Source organism: Tympanuchus pallidicinctus, unplaced genomic scaffold (genome assembly GCF_026119805.1).
Source record: "Tympanuchus pallidicinctus isolate F22 unplaced genomic scaffold, pur_lepc_1.0 scaffold24, whole genome shotgun sequence".
NCBI lineage: Eukaryota > Metazoa > Chordata > Aves > Galliformes > Phasianidae > Tympanuchus > Tympanuchus pallidicinctus.
In genome coordinates, this window is record NW_026294741.1 from 1531427 (window position 1) to 1550190 (window position 18764).

An 18764-nucleotide genomic window follows, 5' to 3' on the forward strand; every position below is an offset into this window, starting at 1 on the left:
TTCAGGGCACGCGGCCCCAAATGCACAAAGCTGCCTGCTGCCTCCCAGCACTGCCCCTGCACACACAGGGAAGGGTCGGTGCGCCGCAGGCACGGCGTGGGGAGGTGTGCTGTGAGCACTCTGCCCTGCTGAACTGCAGGCACTGCTCTTCCTGGAGGACTGCTGCAGCGTTGCTGCTTTGCTCGGCTTCAAATGAGTACAGGGCTGAAATTTGGCTCAGAAATCTCGCGTTTAATTTTGATTTTGCTAATCCTAGTGTTAGCAGCTAGGAGTTTATAGCCTGTCTGAAGGCAGGAAGGGGCATCTGGGAAGGTGGAAAATGGCCTTGGTGGAAGTTCTAAGTGTGCAAGAGAAACCTGAAGTTCGTGAAAATCCATATAGAAAATCAGAGGCACGGCGTGCTGGGACCCAGCGGGGAAGAGGAGCAGTGCAGTGCAGGATCCCCAGGGGAGCAGCCGTGTGCGTGGGGAGCCGTGGCTGCAGGAGCGCTGCCTCTGCTGCACCCCACGTCCTCTCACAAGGGATGCCTCCCTTCCAGGACTTAACCTGAGTAAAATACATACCCTTGGCAGGAGTGACAAATGGATTGCTAATTACATAATTATTTTATTATGTAGCTCTAGTAAAAAATGTCTAGTAAAGAATTAATTCAGTTAAAATAATTTGAATCGAGCAATTATTTTCTTAACACTAGAATTAGCTGAAAGTACTTCAAGTGGTTTATTACTAGTGCTACATAATAAAATAATTGTGTAATTAGTAATAAATTTGTCACCCCTTTTGAGGTCTTTTTCTTTGCTCAGGAAAGGTTGGAGCTCTGTTTGGTTCCAGGCCTGCTGCTCTGCTGGAATTCAGAGTCAGTCACAACTAATGGAAGTAGATCATCCTCCTCCTCATTGGCATTTGGCTTCTCTTAAATGTTAGGAAATTCCTTCTCTTGGGTGTTGGGACTGCGAGCAGCAAGTGAGCTGGGCAGAGCACAGCAGAGCCTGTGGTACCAGTACATACGTACCTACACTTTCTGTAGGCACTCCTACTGTGTGAGTATTGCCCAAAGAGTTGGGGATAACTGTGTGCTGATGCTCCCCATTAACCAGGGGCTGTGATGTGCAGACCGGGGCTGGAGTCTGTCCTACCCCAGCAGTGGCTTTCTCAAAGGATGTGAGGATTTCAGGTGCGTGTCAGCGCCGATCTGTTCATGACTGGGACTGCAGGTGTGGATGGAGTGTGGGGTGATGCAAGAAGGAACAATGGGAAATGAATTGAGATGGGGAAGGAAGGAGAACTTGGCTGAATGCTATGGAAATGGCCCTGAAGAATGAGAGTTGGTGGTTTGGGATTTCTAAATGGAGGCTTTAAGAAGCACTGGAAAGAAGCAGAGGATGGGGTCCTGTGTGGACAAAGAGACGGACCAGATAATCCTGATAAGTGTTTCTCATTTCTTATACATCTGATTCGATGCTTCCAAATATAATTATGTGTAACAAAATATATGTATTCGAGGCTGCCTGTTTCCATTACAAACTACATCCATTACAAGCAGTATCATCTCATATAAATTCTCATAGCCTTCATTCTTTTCTCTTTTATGTAAATCACCTTTGGGGCAGATACTTCCCATGCTTTGTCTGTACACAGTGGAGTTCTTCAGAATTTCAGCAGAGTGTCTTGGATAGATTGTAAAGCCAGAAGAGGGGAGGAGAGCTATTCCACGTCTGAACCCTCAGCTCTCACTGCTTTTTATAAGGACATACAAGGGTCTATAGATGTGCACCTCCTTCCTGGGCACCCTGCCCTGGGCCAGCAGCACCGCTGGAGCTGTAGCACAGCAGGGGGAGGAGGGCTGACCAAAACTCTCTCCAGTTTGACCCACTGTGCCTGACGCTGTGTCCTTTTCCTGCAGACATGTACGACCAGGTGCTGAAGTTTGGTGCCTACATCGTGGACGGCCTGCGGGAGTACCGGCAGCCTGTGCTCATCTACATCCCACCGCAGGCAGAGCTCAGGGGCGGCTCCTGGGCCGTCATCGACCCCACCATCAACCCCCGGCACATGGAGATGTACGCGGACCGTGAGAGCAGGTAGGGCTGCTCAGAGCCTCTGTGCCGGGCACGGAGCTGTCGGTGTGCACTGCAGCATCCCCTGGTGTTGTCCTTCCGATGGGGGCATAGAACCGTTTGAGTTGGAAGGGACCGCTAAAGGCACAGCCACAGCCAGAGTGGTGCTCAGAGCCCCATCCCCTCACCTTGGGCATCTGCAGGGATGGGGCGCTGCCACCTCTCTGGGTCACTGCGCTCATTTCATAAACTACAACTTGCTTGCGAAAGTGAAGTCCTCATTACAGCATGTGGAGCGACAGGCTCTTGGAAGAACACTTTTAAATGAGAATCTCTAAAATATAGTGATGCTCAGTCACGCAGAGGAAGAAGCCAGTCCTGCTTGGTCTGTCTGCAGTGGGCAGGATGGGGTGAGCCGGGAGGACAGGCACACAGTTACTGGGGATGGCGCCTGCAGCCGTGAGGAGCAGCAGGCAGGTTCTGGGCACACAGCCTGCTTGCTGGCAGTGCTGAGCAGGGCTCTGCTGCCCTCAGCTCCTGTAGCCAAAAAGATAATTCTGGGAGCGCTGCCGTCCTGTCCCTACACACTGCAGTGCGTTGGTGATAATTCCCTTTGCCAGTGCTGCTCCACCACCTCAGCACTGACCTTCTTCTCCTCCTCTAATGAACGTGCTTCGTTAATTGATGTGTCACAAGGCTTTACCTTTCAGAGAAGCTTTCAGGTCGCAGCTGACAGAGGCTGCCAGGAGCAGTGCTGGTGCCGGGATGCGCTCTGTGCTGCTGGGTGGGCACTCGTGTGCATGGCATTGGGTAAACCACAGCTGAGATTCGTTCTTTGTTTTGTCTCCCTCCTCCCTTCTCTGCATCATTCTACACACTCTCCAGACAACATCAAACCATCCCGTTTTGTCTTTCCCCTTGTCCGATGACCTGAACTTGCCTTTCTTTTCTCTTTGCCCATCACCGATCAGAGGAGGAATCCTGGAGCCAGAGGGGACGGTGGAAATCAAGTTCCGCAGGAAGGACCTGGTGAAGACGATGCGGCGAGTGGACCCCGTCTACATGCGGCTGGCGGAGCGGCTGGGTACGTGCGGGGCAGCGGAGCGTTCTGCTGCTGCCTGACCAGGGTGGGCATGGGCCTTAGGAAGGGGCACTCAGGCATTTGATCAAATTCATGATCATTTTTATTGACTGTCACCTAACTTGGGAAGAAAACCAGGTGGGACAGGCTGCGTTTGTGGGTGTGTGAGAGGAGGTCGGTGTGCATGTGGTGCACGTAGGGGTGCTGGTGGAAGGTGGCTTTGTGAGCTGAATTTAACTGATGGGGCCTTGCGGCAGACGCTGGCTACAGATGCTTGGCTCCAGTTTCCATCTGAGCAATTTTTGGCCGAACTCTCAGTTGGTGTCATTTGGTGTAATTAAGAATTTGGCCAGAGACACTTTGGCTGCTGGACTGTCTCTGTGTGCCCGAGGCGGTTTTAGGTAACAGTGTCTGCTTTTCAGTTTTAAGAAAGCAAAAACGTATTCCTCACCTCCTTGGTAAATGGGGTGATTTGCCGTGCTCAGCAGCCGGCATGCCACCGTGTGTGTTGTGTTATTATGGTGCCTTTCACTCCAAACAATCCCAACACCTGGTATATGCCCAACAGCCCAAAATACGGAGTGTTCAGCAAAATGCACTTAATATCAGACGTGTTCTCTCTCAGGAGAATAGACTCCTTAAAGAGTTCTTTACTGGCTCTTACTATAAGAGTATAATCTTACAGAGCCTCTTTTTACCTCCAAAATTGAGTACATTTTAGCAGAGGAAGCAGGCTACGTGGCTATGGTGTGAATTTATAAAGCCTTCTGGGATCCTTCAGGAGGAGAAGTGTTCTGCAAATGACTGATAAATCGTTTCTGTTGCTGCAGTTACATTTTATTATTTGGCTTTTTTTTAATTTATGGTAGTGCAACAATTTATATACAAAACAAGTGTTCAGATACGCCTTGGGAGGAGAACAGTAATTGTAAAGGGTGCTGGGAGTGTTGGGAATGAGAGCGCTTGCTGAAAGTCAGCTTCTTGCTTATGTCTTTCATGGCATCAAAGACTTTTCTCTCTGATGGTAGTTTAAAAGTCTCTGTTTCCCTCTCTGGGCGTGCAGCAGGTGGGCAGTGTGTGGGTCTGGTGATTTGTCTGAGCTGGTCTGACTCCTGTGCATTCCTGCAGCAGGGGAAGGGGACACAGCTGTCCCGTGGTTGTGTTGTTCTGCCTGTGTCTGCCTGTGTTGGAGTGGAAAACCATCTGAATGTTTGTAGCTGTGGCAAAACCCATTTTGGCCCTATGTTAGACTGATGGCATCCAATGGGAAGCTGACAGTGTGACTGTGCCAAGCCATGGACACCCAGGAGAGGGTCCTGGTGGCCCTGCAGCTCAGGGCTGCATGACTGGGGTGAGGGACTGCAGCTCATTTCCCCACATGGCCACAATTCCCAGCTCCACTCCTGGTGCTGCCTTCCTGGTCCCCAGCAGCCCACACAGGAGAGCTGCCACAGGGATTTGGGGACATCCCAGTCCTGATGCAGTGGCAGAAGCAGAGAGCAGAGCTCATGGCGTGCTGGGAGCAGCCACAGTGTGCCGCCCAGAGCCCAGGCGTGGGGACAGGGATGGGGGCAGGTCTGCTGGGGGTCTCTGTGCCCGGCCGGGCTGGGGGAGGAGGCAGGAGCCGTGTGGGCCCTTCTGCCACCGCTTCCTGCACAGGGCAATTACTCCTGGCAAACTCCATACACTTTAATTAAAATGACTGCAGCACAAGAGCAAGTCACTTACAACTGTACGTAGGGAGAGCTCTAAAAGCTTCAGTCACTGATAAGCATCTCACTTAGATGGCTGTAATTGCTGCCAGCATCAGGCGATCATTGCTGTTGTTTTGCTGCTAATTCCGTACCATAGCAGGAAAGCTAAGATTGCAGGACACACTGAATTGCATAATTTTTTTTTATTTTTTTTTTTTTGCTGGTTTTCTTTCTGGCCAATTTAAAATTTGTCAAAGTCGGTCTTCTTCTGGATCACTGCCCTTTGATATTTCGCGCACTCCATTTGCCACAAACAAGCCGCAGGGCCGCAGTTCATGCTGACTCCAGCAGAAGCAGAGAAAGCTCCATTTATCTTACACTGCCTGCTGAATTCTTACTCATTAGCTGGGGGTTCACTGCCTCTCTTTAACCCCTGAGTGGCTGTCATCCCTCCCCGAGCTGCCTGCAGCGGGAGGCGCGCGGTGCGAGGAGCGGGGCCGGCGCTCCCCTTGGAGGATCTCCCTGCACCGCGCTCCGGCCGCAGTGGGGGAGTGCGAGAGCAGCGGAGGCCGGCAGATATCGAATCATTTGACATAAATCTGTTCATTATCAATTCCCTGGCACTAGTCCTGAAATGTTTATTAGCCCCGCGTTGTGTTGCGGTGTCACTCAGAGTTGTGCTGTTCCCAAACAGGGAGGAGGGAGGGCGGTCCTGCCTGCGGCCCCCAGGTGAGGGGGACCATGGGCACAGCTCAGAGCAGCGCAGCGATGCCGTTCGTTTTGTTTGTTACAACGGAACGGGCAGGAGTGGAATAAATACCAACTTTGCCATGCGGATCCCAGGCATGCAGTGCTTCTGTTGTATGGTGTAATGTGAGCAAAAATTGGGTGGAATGTGAAAGGATGGCAGAATGGTTCCAGTTAGAGAGAGACTCAGTTACGTTATCAGGTATTTGTGGTTCTCCTGATAGAAGTGTTGAGCTGTGTGCCCGGGTGCAGTTGTGCACTGTGGGAGGAGGGCTCTGTCTGCATTGGAATGCAAAGGCAGCTCACACAGCCACCAGCCTGCAGTGGGGACACTGTGCCATGGCCAGGCCCTCTCCCAGCTCCAGCTCAGAAAGGAGGATTGTGGCTCAGAGGTCCGATAATTATTTTCTGGGGGTGGGTTGTTGCTCTGTGCTGTAATTAATCAAAATGCTGGTTGTTTTCTTGAGCAATGACTATGAAAAATGGTGCTGTACTGGTGCCATCTCTCAGGAAGTCTGGGACAAACACAGTTGGTGCAGCTGTAACTTTTTTGCCTTTGTTTCTGTCTGCAAGTGCTGCTGCATTTGAATCGTTACTGTGTGGTCAGGAGCCCAGACGAGCAAGTGCTGATAGCTGCCACCTCTTCCATCGGCATCCCTGAACCCTGCAGGGCCCAAATGGATTCCCCCAAATACACCTTCAGGAGTCCCACATCTGCCACGTGGCCCAGGTGCTGTGTTGCTAACAGAGCTCTGAGAGCAGAGTGGGACAGGACCAGGGCAGAGCACCGCGTGTGCAGCTGCACGAGGCTATCTCAAGCCCATGTCACAGGCACGTGTGACCTTCACTGCTATTGCATACTGCACCTTTGTAACATAAATCCTGCTGAATATTTAGCGAAGCAATTACAAGCAGCCTCATTTAAAGGAACAAGCGATGGCCCAAAGCCGCCCGCTGTGCAGGGACGTGAGCTCACAGTGACCTTCCTGTCCCCAGCTCTGTCCGGCAGCAGATGGGGAGAGGCAGAGGCAAAGAAGGTGAGATTCATGGGGATTCTTGCAGGTGTTGGAAATGGTATGGGGCGGTCGAGACCAGGGTTAAAATGGGCACGTCCTGATGTCACTGGGTGGCTCTTACTGTGCTACCTGGGAAGCAGCAAATCCCCAGGTGGGCCGGTGGGTGTGCAGCTGTGCCTGTGCCGGGTCCTGGGGATGTCTGAGGTGAGCAGATGGCCAAGGAAAGACTTTGCCACACTGAGGCTGTGCAGAGGGCAAGGGAGAAAATCCCACGTTTTAACAGCTTAGAAACCATAAACCATCAAATTGATTCAGAAGCTGCCTGGCTTTCTGCAATCAGAGGGACCTACAATAACATTCCTTGAAGTCGTTTTGTCTAACCTGTTAAACTGGTCATATTTAAGAAAAGCGCTTTGCTACTCAATGTTATGGGAGGCTGTGATTCATGGGCCTGCGGAGCCGCTCCCCAAAGGCAGGAGCTTTATTGGAGGTGGGGGGCTGCTCCCGCAGAGGGGTTTTGTTTAATGGGGCACAAATCACAATAGTTTAGGTGCTGCTTTCTCTGCTGCGATGCCTCCCCTTAACTTTTGGAGAGCAGCGTAAATGGAGACTCAGCATCGCAGAGCCGTGCCAGCAGATTGACGGCACGGAGCTCCCATCCGTCTGCATGCGGGTCGGTGGCTGCGGGGCTCCCCTTCCCTGCTGGATCCCGAACCTCTCCCCTCAGAACGTCATCTTTTGTGTCTCCCAACACGAATGCTGCTTCCCCAGGGTAATTTCTCAGCCAGTCCAAGGCAGTTCTGCCATCGATCCAAATGGTGGGATGAAGAGGTGGGAAATACGTAGTGCTGCGGTTGGGCTTTGCTGCAGAGGCACTTGGTGGCACCTTGAGGGCACTTCCAGCACCACCTGAGCGTGCCCCACGTTCCTGCCGAGCAGGGAGGCCCTCCTTCCCTAACATCCCCACTGCACCCCCTGCTACAGCACTGCTCCTTTGTTCCCCATTGATCAGCAGCTGATCCACACCTCCAGGTCTATAATGTTCCTATGATTTAAACGGTGACGCTTTCATTAACTGTCCGGTACCTTCAGAGCACAGGAATCCCATATTTTAAGCCTGCTCCCCCTGCCAAGTGAGATTTGTGGAAGGAGACTTTTCCTGAGAAATAAATAAATAAGGCCCGAGCGCTCTGAAAAGCCCTGAGGCCTCGAGATCTGCTTGGAAAGAAAGAAAACCATTCCAAGATATTTAATTGTACGGGGGGCTTACAGGATTGATCGAGAGCTTAGCTTTTTACAATAGTCCAGTGAATAAGAAATGCTCCTGACAAACGATCGATGATGGGATAATCACTCTTTATCCCCCCTCCTCATTGTTACCTTCTTTCTTTCAGGAGAACAGGGTTCAGAAGTCAAAAATCTTTATAGACGCCGCTTTTAAATTAAGCAGAAAATAGACATTGACATATTTGTTAATCTCACCTAAATCATTACTGGGCCTGGCTGCTCCGGGTGCACTGCGTGCATGGAGGCCGGGATCCAGCAGCAGCGTGGGCTCAAGTGCACGCATTGCCATTTGGAACAGGGCTGGAGGAACGGGCGAGTTGAACGTGGATAAATACGTCCCATCCTTTATTCTGAAGGTTATGAGAGTCGCTGCTCTTAATTAAAAGCTTCTTACTTGCACTGGAAAGGTTAGGCAGCATTTGTATTGGTAGGCACTCAGATGTGCGCCTTGGCTGGGGAGCTTTGCTGAAGGGACCGGGCAGCACAGTGCTGTGTGCGCCCAGGTGGAAGGAAGCTCTGCAGGGGCACGGCCATGAGGTGCTGAGGGGGTGGGAGATGTGTTGAAAAGCTCAGTGGTTAATCAGTATTCCTCCCCTAATGATAAAGATTGAAACACAGAGCGCTCGGTGTTGGCACAGCATGCAGCAGTCGGGATGCCCGGCTGATGGGGTGCTGAGGACGGAGCTTCTGGCCCTGCTTTCGCATCGACTGCTCTCACTTTTGTTTTGTGGCTCTGCTGCCCTCTGTGCAGGATCGCTCTCGCAGCCCCGTGCAGTTGGGCAGTGAGACCAACGTGGAATTTGGCTCTGACTGCAATTTTGCTTGAATTGAGCTGAGATTGGCTCTCAGTACATCACTGCCTCTGCATGCAGACCTCGTGCACGAGTGTCAGAGGCAGAGTTCCTGGCTTAGTCTGGTTCCTGTACTTCACAAGGTGAAGTTAAGGTGTTTTAATCACTGTTAATTGGAGTTTGGTCTTTTCAAAACAAGTGAAAAATTATGAATGTCAGAGGACGGTGTCGCAGCACAGCCTTCCTTCCTGTCCATCATGTTGCTCCGTGGCTGGGAGCTGTGTTGGCTGCTGGTAAGTGGACGGCGTGGTGAGGTGTCACTGCCTGCAGGAAAGCACGCAGTGGTGCTCAGTGGTCTCACACCGCCCGTGTTTTGGGCTGAAATGAATGCTGTGCTGGAACATAATTCTTTTTTAGGAGCAATTCCAGGAAATCTGTCACTCAATTGATGACTCAACTCATTTGGCATTTAAATGAAATAGAGTTTCCATGGTGAAACTCCGCTTTGGAGCTTTTGCCTGAATACTATTGGCAGGAAATCCAGGCTGGAGCACTTTGGTTTGATTCAGGAGCTCTTGGCATTGCCCGGAGCTGATGGGCTGGCATTTCTCCTGGCCAAAGGCATCCCGTGTGCAGGAACAGGACAACCTCTGCTCTTCTGCCTCGACTTGTCAGAGGTGGCTGACCTGTGGCTGTGCCTGCTTGCAGGTACCCCTGAGCTGAGTGCTGCCGACCGAAAAGACCTGGAGAGCAAGCTGAAGGAGCGGGAGGAATTCCTGATCCCCATTTACCACCAGGTGGCCATGCAGTTTGCTGATCTGCATGACACACCAGGCCGCATGCAGGAGAAGGGTGCCATCACGGTGAGTGCTGGGGTTTGGCTCAGGGCAGTAACTCTGCTACCAGGGTGGGGGGGCTGAGCAGAGACGTTTTTGTGTTTGTTGTGTGAGTGGCACAACTGGGTGTATGAATGAGAGCCATTCACGTCAGTGCGGAGCAAGGCTTAAGCTTTTCTCCACGGAAATGCTGCCCCTCACTCATTTCTCCATCTCTGTCCTGGGCAGGACATTCTAGACTGGAAAACTTCTCGTACCTTCTTCTACTGGAGGCTGAGACGTCTTCTTCTGGAAGACGTGGTCAAAAAGAAGATCCATGATGCCAACCCTGAGCTGACCGACGGGCAGATCCAGGCCATGCTGCGACGCTGGTTTGTGGAAGTGGAAGGGACAGTAAAGGTAAGTGGAAACACACTTGTGCCAGGCTGTGGTCTTCCGTGGGTGTAAGTCCAATGAAGTTCTCCCAAGTGGGACTTCATCTTTGGTTCTCAGTTGTGTAGTGTCCAAAGATATTTTGGGTGATGAAAGAGAACTTTTGGGGATGTTCCAGATCATGAGTTACTTCATGGGAATGCCGTATTTCAGGCCAGGAGAGCACAAACACTCAGTTTCAATAGGATTCTACCTACATAGCACTACCATTACAAAAAGGTGAGCATCTGAAAGAGGTGGGCAGCTCTGCTGGCAGAGCAAGGAAGGGCGGCCCTGAGAGGAAGGCAGCATGGAGGTGCTGGCACAGCTGGAAATGGGCATCCCACTCTTTGCCACCATCTCATGGCCCCCGGGCTGCTCAGCGCCAGCAGAGCAGTGTGCCAGCAGGCAGAGCACAACTCACTGCCAGGTTGAGCTGCTGGGAATTGGGGGGTGGGGGGGAATCACCTCAGCAGCATCTTCATCCGATGGCTGTGCTGAGGATGTCTTTAATTGTGCTCCAACTCTGAACTGGCAATCTCTAAAGAGCAATCCCCAGCACAGCTCTTAGGTTGTTTTTGTCGCAATCCTCCGATCTCAGTTCTTTATTTCATTTTATTTTATTTTTAAAGTCACAAACGCTCAGGGGTTCCAGAAAGCAGGGGGGATGAACGTGCTCTCTGGAGGGCAGCAGGCTTTCCAAGGTAGTGTCTGAGCGTCTTTAAAAGCGGGCATCTCGTTAGCTAATACATTACACCAATCAAGGAGAGTTATCTTAAGCCACAATTAATCTGCTCCCTGGCATATGTTGATAGGAAAGCATCATGCTGTTTCTTAATTAAAAGCAAACGGATTAAAAATGATTAATAAGAGTATTAAATATTCTCCTAAAGTAACAGCTTTGGGATTCTTGGGTAAATCTAGCTTTATGCAGGTCTGCAACCGTAAGGCGGCTGCTTGGGCTTTTCTTTCCTTCCTGAAATCTTCCAAAGTGCCCTACTTTGTATGCAGGCAGTGTTCCTGCCATGTCTGGGGGCAGCAGCAAGGAGCACAAACTAACGAGTTTAAAATAATAATAAGAAAAAAAAACAACGAAATAAGCAGAATCTTTGGGTTGAAATGACATCACGAGGTTCAGAGAGCCACACACGTAATTTCTATGGATAAAACCAAAAGCAGGGTGGTGGTTTGTGCAGTGCAGGGTCCCCCTGTGCCCCAGCCACCCCCTGACTGCGGAGCTCATTGTCATTCTGACTTTGACTTTGTTAGTGATAACAGAGAAGGATAGTGCACCTTTAAATGACGAGCTTTGTGTTTAATTACCCAAATAAAATGACATAAATATGAATGAGTGCTAATGGTGGTACTTGCTTTTCCGGAAACCATTAACAAAACGGTTCTTAAATGATTTGTAAAGAAAATGAGAGGAGAAGAGAGGAGCGAGAAGGCTATTAGGCACCTAACACACTCCTGAATTATTATGTAGTCAACTACCTCGCAAATATCAGGTGAAATGATCTTGCAGAAGAAAATGGGGTTTTGTTGCCAGGACCCCCTCCTGGAGGGCTGTGCAGCTGTGCTGGGCCTGGGATGCCATGCAGAAGCTGCCCTGCCCCCAGGTCAGCATCTGAGCCCTGAACTTCTCGAGTTGAATTAAATTTCCAGAGCGCTACGTGGCTGCAAGCAGTGCTGCTGAGCCAGGGCTGAGCAAAGGGACAGGGGGTGACAGTGTGCTCTGTTGGCAGGCATACCTGTGGGACAGCAACAAGGACCTGGTGGAGTGGCTGGAGAAGCAGCTGATGGAGGAGGAAGGGGTTCGCTCGGTTGTGGATGAGAACATCAAGTACATCTCCAGGGATTACATCCTGAAGCAGATCCGCAGGTGAGCACCCGCATGGCTTCCACCCACTGATTTTTTTCCAGCTGTAGTCTTTGCAGGCAAGCTTCTGTGCTCAGTGCCATAAAATGCTGAATCCCTTCTGACTCTAGTACAGAACTATAGCAAACACACCCCTCCGACAGTGAAGCAGTGGTGAATCAGGTCTGTCCCTCCTGCCTCTAAGCATTACCATCACATTGGCACAGGCGCTCCTTGCAGCTCCACGAGCAGAGCCCTGCCTTAGATTTGAAGAGATCTAACAGAGCTGACTCCTGTGTGTTAGAGGAGGGCTCTGACATGCACAGCAATGTCACCCACTTCAGCACGGCATCTCCAGGCATTCCTGTCCATTCCTCTGCCTGTGCTGCAGTGATGCCCAGCAGGGAGCTGTGCCCATGCCCTGCCAGCAGCTCACTGCCCAGCCTGCAGTCAGCTACCAGCAGCGCCCGCTGCTTCCTGCTCTCCGAGGAGCCCATCTGTCAGCACTCCCTGACAGAGCTGTCAGATGAGGCCTGGGGCTGCCAGCACTGAACTCTTTCCTCTTTGCAGCCTGGTCCAGGCCAATCCGGAGGTTGCCATGGATTCGATCGTGCACATGACCCAGCATATATCACCCACCCAGCGAGCGGAGATCGTGCGGATCCTCTCCACAATGGACTCTCCTTCTTCAACATAAGAGCATCGATTTCCTGTACTCCCCCCTGCTCGGTACAGTGGAGGGGAAAAAAAAAAAAAAGAAAAAAAAAGGCTCAGAATTGCCCTTTGTCTGCTCAACTGCAACCACTGTACCGAGACAGGAGGCTCAGGGAAATGCTGGAAGAGTGACATTTTTATTTTTTCAGATCAGACTGACCAGAGGAAGCGTGTCCTTTGGCCAGAGCCACGAGGAAGATGTATAAACACAAGCGCCTGCGGGATTGAGTTACAGCTGTCTAACTGTACTGTATTTATTTAACAAAGTGGGACTGGACCAACGCAGCAGTTGCTGCTCCGCTGCCACCGAAAGCAGCACGGCCGGGCAATGACGGGTACAGCAGTACCGTGAGCTCTGGGCACAGCAAAGTGGTGGGGCTCCCACACTGCACCCCGTGCCCCTGGCTGCTTCTCACACACATCCTGCAGCGCTGGCAGGCGCCAGTTTTACCTGCAGGAGCATTTGCTGAGGATGGGCTCTGCCTTTGGGAGCAGCGGGAGCTCCTTCGTCCCAGCGGTTGCTGAAGACTTCTCTGTGTGTGTTGTTCTGTGGCTGAGCAGCAGCTCTGCTATCAGCCCCTATGGGCTTTGTTGCAAACATCTGTGTTACAACAGAACGTGGGGGCAGGCAGTGCTGTGTCCACCACCACGAGGGCAGCACTCGGGAATGGGGACGTGGCAGAGGGGGGTTGGAGCCCTGTGTACTCTGCCTGTGTGCACAGCTCCATCAGAAAGGCAAATCAGGGCGTGAAAAGCCCTTCTAGGAGAAGGTGGAGGTGGAGTAAAAATGTGGCTTTTGCCCATTTCTGCTCTTCCTCTCCTACTTATTTTGAGGGGTAACAGTCCTGGGGCAGACCCACTGTTGCATATACTTAAAAGTGCTCATTAATTCTTTCCATGTGGATAGGTGACTTGAAGCAGAAAAGCAGCTACAACCCGCCAAGGCAAGAGAGGGAGGGGATGAGTCCAACGCACAGATGTGGTTAGAAGTGTAAGGGGCAAATTTGGTTCAGCACACCTGAGCTTTTATCTTTTCTTATGCACCAACCTCTACCCCAGAGCTGCTGGAGAGCACAAGAACTGCCTTGTTCATACAAGAAGACAGAAATTAAAAAGAAAAAGGGAGGGGAGGTGCAATTTGGTAATCACATTGTTTAACACCCAGTGGCAGCTCCACCTGTTGCAGTGACCTCTCCAGTCACGCTGGGCAAGGGCTGCAGGCTGCCTGCAAGGAGCTGAGCCAGTCCAGGGCCCCCATCTGAGCACTGTAGGAGCAGAGGGGCTCCTCTTTCGCAGAGGAACTCTGCGAAAAGTAAAACTGGGGCTTACACCAATGATTGTCTTAAAAGTATTCCAGGTTTTACACTTCCTCTTTTAGCATAGGGCGAATGAGAAGGGATGCTTTTAGGAGAGAATTAATTACAAAGCCAGTGCCTCACGCCTGTGCTCTTTCCCTCTGACCTGCTGCTCCCTTCTGTGCACAGCAGCTGGAATGCTGTAAGATTGAGGTGCAGTGCTGGGGTTCCTTGGTTACTCTCCGCTCTCTGAGAGGACCAGGAGCTGCCACCCAAAGGACAAACCTCATCCTGTTAGTTCAGCACCCTAACTTTAACTTAAAAGACTCTTCTTTGCCCTCCAGCTCCCTCCCAAACAATCCCCAGACATGCTTTTTACTTATGCCAATCCAGGCTGCAGCCGGACACAAGGACAGAGAATGTCTCAGCCAGGCAGAACGGGGCGCCTCACCAGGAATTGCTACGTGGTGGTGGCACACTGAGGTCTGTCACACATGGATCTGCTACCAGCCTTTCTGCAGCTGTTAATGGGAGAGGTCCTGGTGCCACCACGCTGCGCCCTGTGCCTGGGGGGAGCTGCAGCCGCCAAACCCTTCTGCCTGCTGGGCGAGAGCAGCCCCCTCCAGCCCAGTGTTAGGGGCTCAGGCACTGCTTAACTGGGGGTAAAGCAGCTGTTGGTGAGTGCTGCAGTGCCCTGCCCTGTCCATGTGTGTGTGGGTCGGGCTGTGAGCGGGGTGGGGGGTCTGGCACTGCGGGATCCCCCCTCAGTACACGCTGTTCTTGCTGGTGCTGAAGTATTTCACTTACCTCAGTTTCTTTTAATAAAAAGAATGAATTACATCTCTCGCTGTTGCCAGGAGTGTAAGTCTGTCACCCCTCGTCCCTGAGCCTCACTCAGGCGCTCCCATCCCCAGATTTCTTCTTTAACACTGAGTGACTGCAGCTCTGCAGGTGCTGGCACAGCCCCCTGTTAACCAGCCCCCCCAGGGAGGTGGCACAGCAGCCCTGTGACAGACACTGGGCATGACCTGCACGCAGCTCAGCCACACACCCTCCCTGCTCACCTTCTTCCAGGTTCTCCCTATTAAAGGTTAAGGTGTGATGTGTTCAACTGGACAACGTGAGCCAGGAAAATCCCAGCTGTTATCTTGTGCATTTCTCAAACCAGAATCCTGATGGGTAAAAGCACAAATCACCTTAACAAACATAATACGGCTGGGGGAGGGGGGAAACAGGGGGCTATTGAACTCCAGAAATGCATTTAAAACTCTTTAGCCTAAAATATCTACATATTAAAATGCCAAGAAAAGAAGTACCAAAGCTGTAAGCTCTCAAAAGCCCGAGATCAAAGTGCCATCATCTTTTAATGTAAACCTTTTGTTGCATCAACAGTCTTAAGAGGGATGAGAGACATCAAAATAAAAACTGAGACAAACTGTGGCTTTGTAGCTGTTTTTTGTTTTAGTCTCTTCTCTCAATTTGGGCCATGAAATAGGTCAGCTCCATTACTGATCAGCCTTCCCACAAATATTTAAAACAAATTGAATTGCACACCCAATACCCATCACAATTACGCCAGGCACAATAACTAAATTAGCAATTCAACAAAATAATTGGAAATGCGATTCTCTCTATTCCACAGCCTCCCTCAGGGGTTTGGCCGATCTATGGGGGGAAAACTCTGCTTTACTAATTCTGCAGCTAATTAGAGACACACTTGTAAATGAAGTTGTTTGTCTGAAAGTTGAAATTCTTTGCTATTGTGGGGGGAGAGGATGAGGAGAAGCCCTCGGCGCCGCCCCAGCACTCGCAGCCCGTTCCCCATCACAACACACCTGGCTGCAGCGCGATGCTGCACAGAGGCACTGGGCCGGGTGTGCAGGCACTCATCAGCAGCTGCACCATGAATGAATAAAGAACGGATATTCCATCGGGGAGCGAAATAAATCTCAGCAGCCGTTAATTGGCATCATTAGGAAAACTTAGCTGCAATCACACCGGACACCTGTGCCCTCCCTGACCAGCGCACACAGCTGCTGCCGACACCTGGCTGCACAGTGACCGCTGCCACCAGGGCACAGGGACTCAGCAGCAGCACCTGCCTGCGCCTGGAACCAGTGCTGACCTCCCCGTGAAGGGCAGCAGGCTGGAGCTGCGGGCCGTGCAGGTGGTGGGGGCAGCGGGCAGAGAAGCCTGCTTAAACACTGATAAGTGAATTCAAAAGCATGCTTAGCAGGGCTTTGGTTCTTATCTCTTCCAACAATACGAAGGAGAAGTTATCACATTTAAAGTGTTCCACATTACCCTTTTAACGCTACATCCAGCTCTCAAAATGTAAAAAAATAATACCCAGAATCTTGGTGCCACGTTAAAGGACACAGGAGTCAGAGCAGCAGCCCCGCAGCGCAGCCTGCCCTCCTGCCAGCACAGCAAACCCCAACAGGGCAGGGGCACGGCGCTCCCTGCCAGCCGTCCGTGATGCCTGCCCTGCCAGCGCCAGCAGCGTGAAACCATTCCACCGACACCAAGTTTGGAAGCAGCCAATTTACTCCCCTTGATGCCTTTCAGAATTGCGGTTATTAAACCATGAGATTTTAATGATGTTAGACGACCACACAGCTCTGCTGCCGCTCAGGAAAGAAGTGCAGGTACCACTGAAGGCAGGGGAACCACCTGGGGCACTGGTGGGGCTGCAGCAGTGCTGCTTTGCCCATTGCTGGCAACCAACACGCTGCAGCTTATGGGGACGCTTCCAGATTTGCACCCAGAGGATGGATGTGGGGTTCTGGCCCTCTGACTCTGCAGCGGTGCGGTGCTGCACATGGCTCTTGGCTTAATGGCCTTGCTCACACCCCTGTGGGGAAGGAGAGCGTATCAGCAGCACCCCGACATGGAAAGGGCTGTGGAAAGCAGTCCGTGGGGGCAACGGGGCAAAGCCTGCCCAGAGAGCTGCGAGACAGGGAAGGCTGTGCTCTGCACAGTGACAAGCAGCTGAGATGCAGCCCCACAGAGTGCAGCCAGCATGTGACACAGGCCCACAGCTTCCTGAAGCACAGCACCCCCAGGCACAGTACCTAAAGGAGCAGCAGCACACACGAGCTGGGCTTAACTGGACAATTACAGTTTTCCTTCCCCACATTAAAAAAGCAACACCGAAATGTCATGGACCCTTGAGTAAATTAAGTCCTCTCCCCAAAGAGGTGCCTCTGTACCTGGTAGGACTGCTCACAAGCTGCCGGCGGTGGGACGAGGCAGAGCAGCACCCACATCCTCCTGTCCACTTTCCAGCCCCAGGTGCCACATGCAGCCCCAGCTCTCTGCAGCTCAGCACGTTCTCCTGTGCTGTGGCAGACTGCTCAATACACCGTGTGACGTGCCAGGAAGCTATTTACTGGAAGCAGGTAACTAGAAAGGAGACTTAAAGCTGTAATGAAGAGGTGTAAAAAGGATTAATTAATACCAGATCTGCAGACAGCTCTGGGGACCTGATGGAGCTACTAAATCTCAACTGCTGCTGCCCTGTGCTGAGCCACCAGGCCGTACAGCAGCTCTTACCCAGGCCCTATGGACAGCAATGCTGCTCCAGCACCCATCGTCCCCTGGAGGGCTGAGCCCCATGTCCTGCCTGCAGGAACCAACCAAGGAACCAACAGTGCTGGCAGTGCTTTTGTGAAACCACATCAAATCTGCTGTGTGAGGAAGGGAAATCCAGAGATTACATGGACAACAGTATCATCTGATTTAATTGCAGCAGTGCCTGCATGCTTGTAACTAGTCGTAATCTAGTTATGCCTCAGACCTGCAGTCAGCCCACATATTTAGATATAGCAAATCTACAAACTTACTCCAAATCTGAAGCAGTGCAGGCAATGAGCTCCTGCTGTACAGCCCCGGCCCCATGACTGCTCTGCACGGCTGTGCCCCACACCACTATCACGACAGGCACCAGCCAAGGCTCTGCAGCAAAGTTCCAGCTGCTCTGTGAACACTCTGCTGGTGCTCAGGCAGCTCTGTGCAAAGTGACACCACAGCCTCTGGTTAAGAACAGGCTGTTGCTGGGCCCAAGAGAGGCTAGAGCTGCTGGTGCCATTTCTGCACCAACCAAACCTGGACAATCCATTCACAAAGTGCTTTAATTAAATCCCACAGAACAAAGACAGTGCAGTTCCTGTGGTCACAAGCAATGGCCATTCTCATTATACACATATATGCACGTATTATTTACACGAGATAACCTCGGTTTCACATTGATCACAGCAGGCTAATAGATTCCCTTTATGGAGGTTTCATTTCCAAACTGTGGCCTTTGGCTACAGAAAGCCCACAAACCCTGCGTGATGCCTTCTGGCAGCTCTGCATTAGTGCTGCCATCTTTCAGAAGTGTGTCACGGTCACAGCGAAGAGAAGAGGGCTCACAGTCACAGTCAGCAGAAATAATTAAGTGTCCACAATCAACGCTGGGCTGAAAAACTCACCAATGTGTTCTAATTGCAGAAGTACCCCCACGAGTGTCCCCACAGCGTGCCTACCAACAGGCTGGGTGACGTCCATGGCTGCAAAAAGGCCGTTCTGAAACTGGAATGTGAACTGGGAGCTGGGGCTGCTGCAAGGCAGAGCACCTCTGTTTTAAGGCCACGTTAATTATGTAAATGACATTTAAATCCTCTTGACTCAGTGGAAATCAAGTCACCCAATCCAGACCCGCAGCCAACGAACAGAAATGCACGCCTCAAAAAAAATAAGAAAATAAAATAAAAATCCCACCAATCTTCAAAATAAAAACCTTTGAGGGTTTAATAGAAGTGCAGGGACAGCACATCCCTCTCCTGGCACAACGGTTGGCCGGTGCTGAGCAGGCCAGGAAGCTGCAAAGAGAATGGGGCAGAACCTGCAGGTGCGGCAGTGCCGGATCCTAACCACGCTGAGGGTCTTCAGGCCGCATCATTCTTCCAAAGAGCGAACGATAAAGCTCCGTCC

General features: G+C 51.5%; 2 protein-coding genes across 7 annotated transcripts in view; one reads left to right on the plus strand and one right to left on the minus strand.

The window, feature by feature from the left end:
- The window catches only part of ACACA (acetyl-CoA carboxylase alpha), a 107118-nt gene extending 91891 nt beyond the window's left edge, over positions 1-15227 (plus strand). For all 6 annotated transcript variants that reach the window (XM_052688917.1, XM_052688919.1, XM_052688918.1 and 3 more), the window contains 6 exons: positions 1904-2081; positions 3029-3141; positions 9382-9536; positions 9738-9908; positions 11666-11802; positions 12349-15227. In XM_052688917.1, the coding sequence (XP_052544877.1) occupies positions 1904-2081; positions 3029-3141; positions 9382-9536; positions 9738-9908; positions 11666-11802; positions 12349-12475 (881 nt within the window). In that variant the 3' untranslated portion in view covers positions 12476-15227. The remainder of the gene's footprint in view (positions 1-1903; positions 2082-3028; positions 3142-9381; positions 9537-9737; positions 9909-11665; positions 11803-12348) is intronic.
- Positions 15228-17902: 2675 nt separating this feature from the next.
- Positions 17903-18764, minus strand: part of AATF (apoptosis antagonizing transcription factor) — a 41293-nt gene continuing 40431 nt past the window's right edge. The window contains exon 12 of the mRNA XM_052688930.1: positions 17903-18763. Coding sequence (XP_052544890.1) covers positions 18700-18763 — 64 coding nt within the window. The 3' untranslated portion in view covers positions 17903-18699. The remainder of the gene's footprint in view (position 18764) is intronic.